Source organism: Salvelinus sp. IW2-2015, linkage group LG20 (assembly GCF_002910315.2).
Source record: "Salvelinus sp. IW2-2015 linkage group LG20, ASM291031v2, whole genome shotgun sequence".
Taxonomy (NCBI): Eukaryota; Metazoa; Chordata; class Actinopteri; order Salmoniformes; family Salmonidae; genus Salvelinus; species Salvelinus sp. IW2-2015.
This window is the reverse complement of record NC_036860.1, coordinates 3,870,476-3,884,130: the sequence shown is the minus strand read 5'-3', so window position 1 is coordinate 3,884,130 and position 13,655 is coordinate 3,870,476. Positions and strand designations below refer to the sequence as shown.

Sequence of the window (13,655 nt, the reverse complement as noted above, 5' to 3'; positions counted from 1 at the left end):
GCTGGTCTGGGGGTGGTGGAGGTGGTTTTAGCCGTGGGGGTGCCAGGCTTGGCTGTGGATGTGGAGCTCTTGGCTGTGCTGGCTGTGGCTGGCCTGGCTGCAGCAGAGGCAGGGCGAGATCCTGGAGCACCAGTGGCAGGCCTGAGGGAGAACAGCAGAGCGGTGGGGGTCAGAATCACTTAGCACGGCTTTCAAACCAGGGGGGGACATCAGTTTTGTGGTCATCTACCAGACACCAYGAATCAGTATTTCTGTAGAGGTGATAAAATATCGAAATGGAGACGTGACTGCTAGTGCTATTTATATAAATAAAGTGACACCAAATTAACACCAATGTTTAAACAGACTCATTTGCATCGTCAAGCGAACGTTAGGTCCCTTGAGTTCCACATGCTGGTAACCCCTGGGCCATAAATCGCAGAGCAAGAGACCCTGTCGACTGTATTCACAAGTCATTCTGTTAGTCACTTCTACAGCCCTGCCAGACACTAGACTTCCTCAGGAACACAGCACAGAGAGGTCATTAACCAAGTGATGACGGAGAAAACACAACAAGAACATGAGAGGACGAAGGAGTCAACTTCCATTCACTCCTCGTCTCTTCAATGCCTGGAGTGGCTGGCCCCGACAGGGCACTAATACAGTAACTCACCCAGTCAACCCAGTCATCACAACACCCCGAGGCATCTGAAGCAGTGCAGTCTGGGAGATGAGTCACACCACGCATACAGAGTGGAGCCCCCCACTGCCAAGCCCACCCCCATCTCCCATCTCCATCCTCCTCCCTGCTACATCCAGCCCACCTCTCCTGACATGAGGGTAATGTGCACTCTGGTCAAGTAGCTTCCACATCAGGCCAGTGCAAAGTAACCGACATGCAGTGACACAGTCGTGAGATCTGGTTAGCCTACGCTGCACTGCACCACCGCCTCTAAATAAAGAACAGAGTTAGCATCGGCGGCGGGGAGAGGGAAGATCGCTGGGGTCACGTTCATCTTTAATTCAGACGGAGCACAGAAATAACTTGTTCAAATCCCTGTTGGAACTATAGATGGAGTTAAAAGCATATTTTATTGTACAAGCTCAAACGCTGCCAGTTTTTACATGGCAAGGAAACCCGGAGAGCCACGCACAGCCTGTCAAGTGTAGGCCTGATGGAACACACTGCCTGTCTGGTAACATCTAGCCTCGACATGATGTCCACTGGACACTCGCAATGGATTACAACCATGCACAGCTTYCTTCCCTGTACAGTAGGAGTTGTCATAGGTAGAGAATGAAGAGGTGAAGAGGGAGGGAACCAGCTGATGATCCTGTTGTACCAAAACAAGAGACCGCCTGTTATTACTCTAACGATGAGAGGGATTACAAGCTCATGTTAATGATATTGTTTGGTGTGGTGATGTCTAGACTAAGGCTTCTTATGAAGCATTAACAGCCTAGGTCATGGTACAAAAAGGCCATTGTTTCTATCCAGAGTTGTATCACAAAAACTGGCCCTTTTCTCTATTAGTATGCGTGATATAACCTAGTCCAGGAGAAGAGCTTTTTAATTGGCTGTTGGCTGACCCTTCAACTGATTAACTACAAGCGAGCAGAACGTGACATTCAGTGTGGTTTCCTCAGGTATCAATCTGACAGGTATCAATCTGACAGGTATCAATCTGACAGGTATCAATCTGACAGGTCTAGACGTAAATGAGGACACACTAAAAAGAAAAGTAACGTGGTAAAATTCTAAGTTTAGGAGATTTGTAAAAGTGTGTGCTGACAGAAAAAATTGAATTAAAGATTAGAAAATAATTACAGGACGAAGTGAAGAGAAGGTAGAGAGAATGCAGGAGAGATTATGACAGAGTATTTATCTGAATCTGTGTGACGAAAGGAATATGGCTCATCCAAAATGACAAGATGACTTCGTTTAGCTAGGGAAGCAAGGCAGATTAGCGGGCCATCGTCAAAGGCAGTAGGAGAGAGGGAGCGAGAGAAAGTGCTCATCCGATTACACGTCATTAACCTTCTATCATTGTCGCTTCTCAAATAGGTCCGGTCACTGTTGTAGGAGCCAGTGCGGCCGTTATAGAATAACGGGGCATGGTCGAACAATAATAGAAAGACAGGCAGGATGTGTTACAAAATAATTACATGCTTCTCGGCAGTTAGGCACAATGAAAAGGCTCCACTGAGGCATTACAGTGCAATGATGCTTGAATTGTTAAGCTTTTTTTATTTTTATTCTCTAATTAAGATCACTGTCACCCAAATGACTGAGGCAGTGTTGACCATGTTAGACTCGTGAGTTTAATGGCTTGCAGTTGCACACAATGAAGGAAAATTGCTGTGCATTGTTTCTCAAACTTGCCGAAGGCCTTGCCATTGGGAACATCATCACACATTGGGGTTAAAGAAAATGTAGAGAAAAAGCCGAGAAATTCACTGAAGCTTAAAAAATGAGCGCAGAGACAATTAAAGTAGCCTGAGGTTTTTAAAATATAACATTTTAGTTTCATTACGCATTCTGGAACGATGTGGAACTTTGCGGTGATTAACATAAAAATCAGGTTGCCCGTGTGCCTTTGCGTGGCAAATCAAAGTGGGGCTACGATTAAGTCAACGAGATGCATAAGCAAGGCTAGTGCCTCCCCTGCAGCAGAGCTAACAGCAAAGAGCCAGCTACCATGGGGACGGACCTCCTCCCAGGGAGACAGCTGGCATATTAGAGATGATGCCATTTTAATTCAGCAGAAAGGCTGGGAGGGACACTTTACCCTGGTTAAAAGGAGGAGATTCTACCTCCAGGACATCCACACAAGGCTTCAGATATATGGGAACACCACAGGAATCTCACTCTAACCCAGGAACAAAAGGTATCAGTCCTTCGCTTGCAATTTCCCAGAGAAATTCACCAAATTCACCAGGTAGTTAGTTGCCTTGGAGCTAGAGAGATCCTTATACTGCCGCATCAGCACGAAAGAGGGGCTTTGAGCGAAAGGATAAGAAATTACACAGGGTGCCGCCTTACCCTGATAAACCAGCTATAGCTGGCTTTTTGGTTGGTTCTGCTTGAAGAAAATAAGGTTTAAAAATAAATTAGATATCAAAAAGGACAGTCAACCTACTGAAGATGGAGCTGAGGTGTCGAGTAAAAGTAAAATGGTTTCCATCTCCTAGCAGTAGACGGACAAAGAGGAAACCAGTGAGAGAACAAAGAGCAGGTAGAGCCTGGTGGGTGGGTGACGATGCAGATCCCTGTATGACAGAACAGGGCTGTATGAGTGTGGTGAAGCAGAGGCCTATAGAACCACTGCCTTCCCAGAGAGCACTCTGCAACATCCATCACGTCTGCCACACTTCCAGAGCATGAGCTCACACCCCCGTTGCCACCAGATCCTTTAAGTGATTAGGTCTGCTGCTGCACCTCCCATAAAACCATGGCAATGGGAGACTGTGTCACAGACTGGTCTGTCTGTCACACCCACAGCCCAGCAGGAGAGGAGATTTACAGCCTGCTCAACTGGCCTGCTTCATATTGTACACGACTGGCACAGCTATATTACACTGTACACGACTGGCACAGCTATATTACACTGTACACGACTGGCACAGCTATATTACACTGTACACGACTGCACAGCTATATTACACTGTACACGACTGGCACAGCTATATTACACTGTACACGACTGGCACAGCTATATTACACTGTACACGACTGGCAGCCTACTGCTCTATTACTGTTCAGTACAGCAGGACAAGGGAGAGAGAACCACCACCACCTCTTCTCCTAGCCTTTCATGGATTCCTCCAAATTCACAGACCACCACCGACGCCCCTTACTCAATATAGGCCCAACAATGCACTGTTCATTTTATTTCACCTTTATTTAAACAGGAAGGCCAGTTGAGAACAAGGTCTCAAGCCATGACGTGCAACATGTTCAGCTACACACTACACTCCTCCCCCATCCCCACAGTCACACTGGTTAAACACCATTAAATAACATTGTATTTGTCAGTGTACAGCAGGTATAAAAGGTGCAGTGAAATGCTTATGTGCTAGCTTCCTCAACAACGCAGTACATTAATCAATAACAGAGTCAAGTCAAAAACAACAGCAGAAGTAATAAATAATACCAGAAAACAATGAAAAAAAACAACAAAACAAAAAATCACTAAAATAAGACTTGTTGGCTAGGCGCTAGCAACAGGGCAACGATCGTTGGCGCTATTTTGTTATTCGACTACATGCACACATACAACGTGCTGATTAACATATACAGCCTCCCAGAAATACAGGCCTGCACAGCATATACACAACACCAGCATACGCATGCAAGCAAACCCACACCCAATGAGCAATGACGGGCGCTGCATGATGTCATCTCAACTATGACTCAAAAACACACATACCTTCCCCCACACCACCCACTGTGTCCAACACTACATAATGACTTTTCAGCATACACTAAATCAGACCCAGAGGTTTCCTGTCACAAGCTGTAGAGCTAACTTTATACAGACAATCAGTATCAAACAGCAGACATGCACACAGAGTACAAACACAGCCCTACAACAGTGTTGGCTTGAGCAAATGTGTGCACACCTCATCACACAGGCAAATTGGTACTGCAAAAACAATAGCACACACACACACCGCGGCCAAACAGTGTTCACACCTCTACTACACCCACCAACCAGGATGTAGTGACAGGTATTAAGTGCTACTGTAAAAGGAGAGGTGGAAAACTGAGAAATCGTGTGCTGCTGCAGACTAGTCATTTCACACACATATTTTCAGCTGCCGCCAACAAAGTCTGAGGTTGAACTTCAGAATCAATCTGAGATGTGTCACCAGCAGACTGGATCTAGTGTTGAGGGGTCACAGCAGTGAGACTAAAACAGAACAGAAAGCGTAACAGTTTCAGGACAAACAGAACACAGACCGGACTTGCTAAATGTCAACGGAACCTAAACAAAACAGCCATGATGCGTAGGGCTGGTACAACTATTGTATAATTGTGTAACCGACAATTATGAGCAATATCCAGGAACAAAATAATCATCATAATCATCTTAATACCGTCATTTTAGGTGAAGGGGGATTCAACTTCATATTCCAAGTATACAGGGAGTGTACAAAACATCAGGAACACCTTCCTTTTTCCCTCAGAACAGCCTCAATTCGTCAAGCATGGACTAGAAAGTGTCGAAAGCTTTCCACAGGGATGCTGGYCTATGTTAACACCAATGCTTCCCACAGTCTTGCCCATTCACCCTCTGAATGGAACAMACACRCAATCCATGGCTCAATCATATCAAGGCTTAAGAATCCATCTTTAACCTGTAACCACCATCTTTAACCTTTAACCTACACAGATTGAAAGGGAGGAGACAGGTGACCTCAATAAGGGATCATAGCTTTTACCTGGACAGTGTCATGGAACGGTGTTCCTAATGTGTTGTACCCCATAGTTGACCCAATAGCAGTTTGTTATTTTTACATGAATTGGGTAAAGTTGGTAGCTTAATCATTTTACGAGCAAAACTGCATGGTTGGGAGAGAAGTTCCAAGCGGTCAAAACCAGAGTCCTATATTTATAACGGACACCATGTTAATGCCTTTGAGCATTTCATTTATCCATTCATGATGAGAATTTGGAATCTTGTACATAGCATTGTTTAAAATTCAGATGGGGAGCTATTACGGCTGCCATGGAACGCAGGGTTATGTAAATGCATCATAATATGCATAAACTTCCATGTCCAAACTTTTTAAAAACCATTTGTTTGTGAGACGGGAGTGTCACCAAAGCTGTGTCGTATTCATTAAGTATCTCGTAGGACATTTTCAAAAATGCAAAACATTTGTTCTATAAAAATCACAATTAAGACAACCATGGCCATTTGYATGACATTTAGCCTACTGGTTATTCTATAATTGTCACAGCCATAATGATGTGATTCAGTCAAATTAGATTTAGGCCATTTGTAGCTGTAGGATTGTAAAAAATATATATATTTGCTTTCCAATCTTTTCTGTCTGATAAGAAAGAAAATCTCCTGAGAGTGAACGTGAATAAATTGGGGGACAAAATGAGTATTGTGTGTGAGAGAGTCAGYGGTCTCCGTGAGCAGGGAGACAGGCGGTGGCTGATATGCCAGAACGTATCCACTCATACGCTCATCTGATACAGACATGCATTAAAAAGAGGGAGCAGGAAGGGAAAAGGGATACATCTAATTACAGCAGAGATTTATGACCCTGTCACAGTCTATTACCCCCCCAATGCAGGCTGGCTGGGTACACAACGCTCACTGCATCCATCAGCCTCCACGCTATCTCCCTCAGCCATATGTTGCACAACGCAAAATGAACTGTTTTGTTCCGTAATGCATGGATTAAASTTCTCGCTTACCTCATAGTTTAACTTCACCAGAGATTGTTGCACTCGCAAAAAAATGCTAAATCGCTATCTGTTGACTAGTATGTACTCGCTAGATCCTGTTAGATTGTTGGAGGGGAGCTATGAAAAGTAAGGAACTATGTATGTAAGAGACCACAGTTCCCTTGGTACACAAACAACACAGAAGGGGAAAGGGGGTTGGGCGGGGGGAGTGAGGGCCTATTCAAAGAACAGCCAAACACCTTAGGACATCCCTGATCATCCTCCCCGCTTCACAGACAACAGGCTTGTTGAGCCACCTCGCAGGAGCCCATGACTCTCTGGAGTTGCTCCCTGGGGTTACGCTCGTCTCTGCTGGAACGCCACACAGCGTGACTCAGGTACTGTCTGGGCCTAATCTGACCTGATTCTACTCACTGCCAAACAGAGGTCCAAAACAGCCTCATCTGTCTCCTGGAGTTGGTTATTATTTATTCTGAGGGGTGCAGACTAATCTCTGGATGCGATTTGCAAACCCAAAACAGCGCTGCGAGACCTGGCTCAGTGACTGCTGGCCTACTTCTGAGGACTTCTTAAAGCCCCTCTCTGTGTAGGGACATTGTGCCCGTTTGTCCAGAGTTTTTAACCAGTCCCTTTCAGCCGGCAACATTCCCAAATGAAGCAACTGGCTTCTCAGTCGCAACTGGAGCGTTACGTTGAATTTATTAAAATAATTCATTACTGCTGTTGTAGTTGCACATGTATTGGGGCGGCAAGTAGTCTAATGGTTAGAGCGTTGGACTAGTAACCGAAAGGTTGCAAGATCGAATCCCTGAGCTGACAAGGTAAAAATCTGTCGTTCTGCCCCTGAACAAGGCAGTTAACCCATTGTTCCTAGGCCGTCATTGAAAATGTGAGAATTTGTTCTTAACTGACTTGCCTAGTTAAATAAAGGTAGAATACAAATAAAACAGTGAATTGAAGTCGGCATCAAACAAAAGGCTGCCCAGTCAGCTTTTGCCTGAAGTGAGGACCAATTACATACAACTGCCTACTATGTTATCTACACACTCACAGTCTCTCCCCAGGGGAGGGGCTACGAGCTCTACACCAATGGTTGGCCTACCTGGTTGTCTTGGAAACAGGAGGCCTATCAGGCTTGGGAGCAGCGGCAGTGCTGGGCTTGGTGGTAGCTGCAGAGACAGGCCGGGGAGCTGGGGAGATGAGATATGGGAAGGTGAGGAAAGAGGGAAGAGGGAAGGACAAAGAGATAGATATACAACATGAGTAAGATTTTTTTCATTTGTAAGACGCAGCCAATGATATATGTCATAACATTTCCTGAGGAACCAGGCCAATGTATTTCTATATTTGTTGCAGTCATTCCAGCGTGTCATACATCTTCAACTGAATCCATCTGGATGTGCTGTATGCCAACCTTCACAATACAAAACAGTACAATGTCATACTTTGCCTCAGGGAAAATGTAAATTTGCTGTGTACAGAAGACAATTGGCAATTGATGACAAATGCAAGGCTTCACGTAGCATTCAGTGACTGAAAAKGACTGGTCCTAAATGTTAGCCTACCTGTGGGCTTCTTAGCAGCGGTGGTGGTGGCTTTGACACCATTAGTTGGCGCCGCAGGTGTCTTCTTTGCTGCTGTTCCTGTGATGGCCTTCACCCCGTTGGTGGCAGCAGGAGCCGACGTAGGGCGGGTGGTGCCCGCTGGCTTCTTCTCACCAACCTTGGCGGTGGTCTTAGTGGTAGGGGCAACGGCTGTGCCTACGGGCCTCTTGGGCGTGGTCTTCTCTGGGGCTCCAGTGGTGGTCTTCTTGGCCACTCCGTTGGCATGTGGCTTGGAAACCCCGTTGGTCAGTCGGCTCTGGGCGGTGTTGGGTCGAGACCCTGGTCCGGTCGTGGTCTTAATTGTGGTGGTGGTCCCAGGCTTTGTCTTAGCAGAGGGGGCCTTGGTCTTGGCTTTCGGGTCTGCTGCAGCCTTGCTGTTCCCCGTCTTGGTGGGGGCCACTTGGGCTGGCTCTGGTTGAGGCTCTCCCTGCCCCATCTCTCCCTGCTGGCCAACTCCCTCCGTCTGAGGTGCCGGCACAGCCTGGTTAGGCTCCTCTCCCATCGCAACTGGCTCGTTTACCGGATCGGCGTCCAGTGCTTCCATTGGCTCCATCGCTGCCGTGGCAACCCCATCCGGTTTCATCTCCCCTCAGTCCTGGCTGTCCGTCTCTGCAGAGGAGGGCTGGAGAGCTTGAGACTGAAGATGGTGACTGCACTCAGGCGATGGTGGAGTCTGATCTGGCAAAGAGAAGAGAATAGTATCGTCAGGCTGTGACAAGACATGCATGACACTGAGCCTTCAGATCAGCAGGCGGGCAACAGAGGGATCAGATAAAGGCTTTCCTACAGACAGATATACAGACAAACACTACATACGGCGTATGCAGAAATATTGTTTTGAAAGTAGAGCAAATGTGTTTAAGGTCAATGATCCTAACAGATTAGGAGCAGACAGAACAGGATGTGCCATTCTGCAGAGAGCTTCATTGCTAAACAACCCTGGAGGGAACTCTCTCTCACACACACACACATGATACATGTGTGACAATATATTCTTGGGGAAGAGATAGAGGACAACTATAAAAAATGATGTAGACATTCTAAATCTAAGTACAGACTCGAGGCAAAACAGAGAGTTAGCTAATCTTCTTTTTAAACATTAACAAGCCAGAGAATGCACTTGAGTGCATTATATGCTAGGTCTACATACAGAAGAGGCATCAGACCCACTAGTGTGGAAGAAGCCTTCCTTCAACTGAAGAGAGGGGAATCGCAAAAATCCCTTCCACTCCTAACAAACTGAGTCAGAAGGCGCTCTCTCTATAACATTCTCTAGTTCATCAGACAAGAGCGCAAAGCTAAGAAACCACTTGCAATGGAGATGTAAAGGTCACGCTGAGGGGAAAAGACATGCATGTCAAGCATGTAAACAATGCCATAAGCACTGACTAGCAGGCAGTCTCGCTGGGGAAGTACCATAAACACAGATGCTTTGCTGTCAGGGTGGAGAGGTAAGGCCTGCAGTGTGGAGCAGAGGCCTAATAACAGGGAAACGTAAAGAGTCAGTTGTCTGACAGGACAGGAGACTTGGCTCCACGGTGAAGCAACACTGACGTAGAGGAAGTGGCTTGGCCTGAGGAGCGTGGGAACAGGAGAGGGGATACAGTCTGCAAAGTTTGGAACGACAGTGCGCTGCTCGGACTCTAGAAGGCCTCTCCACTTCCACTCAGCCCCTCTCTCCCCCATACCCAGATGCTGCTGCTCCCCCTCCTTTCTAGAGGAGAGAGTCTTTATACTGTCAGCTTCCTGGAACCACTCCCCACACAGCCCCCCTTTCTCTCTGCTCTCATCCCTTACTCATCCTCTAAAACTAAATACGTTACTGTGCCTTCCTTCGTTCCCCTGCCAAACCTCCCATTTTCTCCAAGCCTTTTCCTCAACTTACCCCACCCTTCGCACTCTTTCTACCCCTCTTTCTCTGTTTGCGTTCACACAGATGTCCCGCAGCAGCTGAGGCAACGGCCAGAGGGGGAAGAGAGAGACGAGGGAGAAGGAGAGGAGTGAAAGCCACAGGCCGAGATAAATCCATACCGCAATCAACACACACACACACACACACACACACACACACACACACACACACACACACACACACACACACACACACCAACACACACACACACCACCACACACCACACACACACACCACACAACACAACACACACACACACCACACACACACACACACACACACACACACCACACACACACACACACACAACACACACCACAGTGGCAGTGAGAGGGGAGGAGAGAGCCCTGCCACAGCAACACAGGGCCAAATCAGCTTAATTGAGTGACACACCATCACATTTGGAGTAGGTGTGTGTGTGTTGGATGCAAGTGAACAGCAAACAGCAACCGTGTTTCCACACCATTTACATGTTATAGCTCAATCCAACAGAGACGCTCTGTTCAAGAACACCTAGTCCTCACACCATGCTGCTCTCCTAAACAGAGCTCTTAACACTAACATCAGACGCCTGCCCCATGACTCCAACCCTTCAAAAATAAAAACCAACAAAATCTAACTCCAGATTGGACACCAGGGACTCACACACGTCGATTAGCCCTGACAACTCAACTAGAAAAAATTAATGTAAATCCACAATCGGTGTCCTTGCTCCTCTACCTCCCCTTCCTTGTGTTCTGAACGGTTCTATTCCTGCAAGTTGCCTGAAACAGCCAGACAGCTTGACGTGTGCTTTTTCCCAGCTTCTGCTCTGTTGTTGGCTGATAAATCTCCAGCCCCAGCCAGAGGAACAAACTGCTCTGCTCTTTTTCCTCCAGTGGGGAGATTTACACAGCTCTAGGTCTAAGGGCCCTCGCCCCATCTACATCAACCCTATTTAGTAAGGAACATTACAAACTACGCCCAATATACAATGTGTTGGCACTTAGGCAATATTTTTGACTGACTTTGGGACAAACCCTGCAATGTTGTAGTTGTTCTTTGGTAAATATTTTTGGATTGTCTTTGCAGTCATGCTATGATTAGAGAATGGTGAAGTTAGGATTCCCTTGTCGTTTAAAAACAATCTCAAAAAAACTGATATCTCCACAGAATGTAGTGTGTCTAGATATACTTTGTTCATTTGGAGTGCGGATATTCAGAAGCTGTCGGGCTGCTAAACGGCTAGAGATGTGGGCTGCAGCCAGATAGAAGATGGAACAAGCGGTCAACCAGCTGGCATCACAACACCCAAGGACGTCGCCACCCCCCAAAGCAGGAGAGGAACAAACTTCCTGCCATGTTGTCTGGAGGAACTCATCGTTAATTAGGGAAGCAATAAAAGAGAGGAAGAGGGAGTCCAGGACATACTGTTGTTACTGTCATGTAGAGTCATGTTTTATTTATACATCATCTAGCTAGCTAGGTTCAGAAAATAAATAGTTAGCGTTTTTAAAATGTTTCCTTTTGGACAGTTGATGGGTTTTTGATATCCTTCCCAAACAGCTGCCTACCATTCTTTATTCAAACTGCATCCCACATAACATTCTCTACAAGCCTCACGATGCAGCAACACAGGATACAGGGAACAAAGAACACACACACAGGTCCTGAAATACTATACAACACACCACCAAGGGCAGGGTTTCACTGTTCATGTCAAGAGAAACCAACAATAGGATGAAGGTGCACACACACACACACCACACACACACACACACACACACACACACACACCACACCCACACACACACACACACACACACACACACACACACACACACACCTCATTATTGTTCATCAATCATTGACAAGACGCTTAATGCACTTCCGCAGCTGACGATAGAACACCAGCTGGGCAAAGTATGATCATCCTCCAAGAGCCATATTCAATGTAAACTAACCTGCCTCCGTGTGTGTCACAGACACCGCAGACACTTACAGGCCTATACTGATATCTGGCAGGCCTCCAACAGCACTGGGAGATCCCAGCTTTTCTGATTGCCTAGACAAACAAGCATGAGTCCTCAAATTTATTATTTAATGAGGCAAGTCAGTTAAGGACAAATTCTTATTTACAATGACAGCCTACACCGGCCAAACCCGGACGACGCTGGGCCAATTGTGCGCCGCCCTATGGGACTCCCAATCACAGCCGGTAATCAGGGCATGAGTATATTCTAACGGTAATCGCCACTTTGACCTTTTAAAAAACTGTGCAGAGTCTCAGTGTGTACACCTATACAAGCTTTTGCATATGTATGGCTGTGTTTTGGGGCATTAGGTCAATTTGTTTGATAAAACACAAATCAACAAAAACCTATTGGCGTAAATGATACATGTTCAATTCCCAATTAATGTTCCCAGCAGCAGTGGGTGGGCTAAACACTAACTTAATGTCATCTCTCCTGGTGGCCTGTGTGTGCATGTCTAATCAGGGCCTCCCTTTGCCAGGAACAAGAGCCTGGCTACTGAAAATCACAGCGGTCAACGGCACTTATGAATCGCTAGCAATGGCAACCGCCACCGCTTTCCTAGTACACTGCTGTGTGTACATACATTCTCTGTGCCTGCATGTCCCCCAGGGTCAGCTGTAAATAGCCGTCAATGGGTGGATTGTAGCGGAAGGAAGCCGGGGCAAGCGAACAGGAGATCAGTTTATTGTGCTTTTCCTAACGCTCCCGTAACCTTCCCTTAATGCCTAACGATAGAATTGATAACCGTGGCACCAGAGAGAGGATTCAAGAGTTACCGGTCGGGAGCCTGGTTTGAAGAGGCCAGTTTTACGGCCTCTGAACCCATCAACACACATTCATCACCACATGCTGCAAACTGGGATCCGGTGTCTTTACTCCTCGGCCAGTGTTAAGACGCCCTGGTGCCTGTGTTGACGGTACATCTCTCAGTTTAATGTTGAGACTGTGTGGTTACAATCCCTTCTTGTCTCCCATCGTGTCTAGGGAAGGAATTCCGTGAGAGGAGTAAACTTTGTTTGGAGCGGTTTGTTTGTGTGTGGGCAGGGGCAGGGGGGCTTCCTGACCTTTGGCCGGGCCTGTTTGGGAATGTGCGAGCCGCGATTAGTATCAGGGTGATGAAGGCAGCACAACTGACTCAGCTGGGACGGGGTCATGCGTCTTTTGTACCACCCTCTGGCTCCCTTTTCTTAGCCTGGCAGCGCACAGCAACAATCAGTCCTCAGTCTCTTGGGTTCTGCTTTAGATAGCCGCGCCAAGGCTACAGAAGTGTATAATGGTTTCTATTAAAGCAAGGAAAGCGACGGTACCATGCAGGGAAAGCTTCCTGCTAATTGAGTGAGAGATGAACTGGTGTGTACCGGTAGTCACTGAAAGGGACTATGATGATGAGTATGGTGTAATGTAATGCTTTTATGATGATGATGATGCTCATGAGGTCTCTTGAAGCCTTGGAAAGCATGTGTTTTTGGATGTGATCTATTGTAAGTTCCTGAATGACATTTAATCACACTTGCAGATTTGTCATTTTCCACATGTATTAATTGTATTTGAAATGAATGATGATATTAGTCATCCACAGCAGCTGTTCAGGGTTTAGTGCCAAGATTCCTCCTCTGAAATCATACATGATGGAGCGTATTAATGGGGGGAATTTAGCTTTTGGGGCGGTGCTGTTAGTTTCTGTTTTAGGTCTTCTCAGTAGCGCCCTCTAGCACTTC

General features: G+C 46.5%; 1 protein-coding gene across 1 annotated transcript in view; it reads right to left on the bottom strand.

Moving 5' to 3' along the window:
- The window catches only part of LOC139029391 (transcriptional regulatory protein AlgP-like), a 24,989-nt gene that overhangs the window by 2,579 nt on the left and 8,755 nt on the right, over window positions 1-13,655 (bottom strand). The window contains exons 2-4 of the mRNA XM_070449193.1: window positions 7,972-8,688; window positions 7,509-7,596; window positions 3-141 (exon numbers count right to left, since the gene is read on the bottom strand). Of these exons, the coding sequence (XP_070305294.1) occupies window positions 3-141; window positions 7,509-7,596; window positions 7,972-8,593 (849 nt within the window). The 5' untranslated portion in view covers window positions 8,594-8,688. The remainder of the gene's footprint in view (window positions 1-2; window positions 142-7,508; window positions 7,597-7,971; window positions 8,689-13,655) is intronic.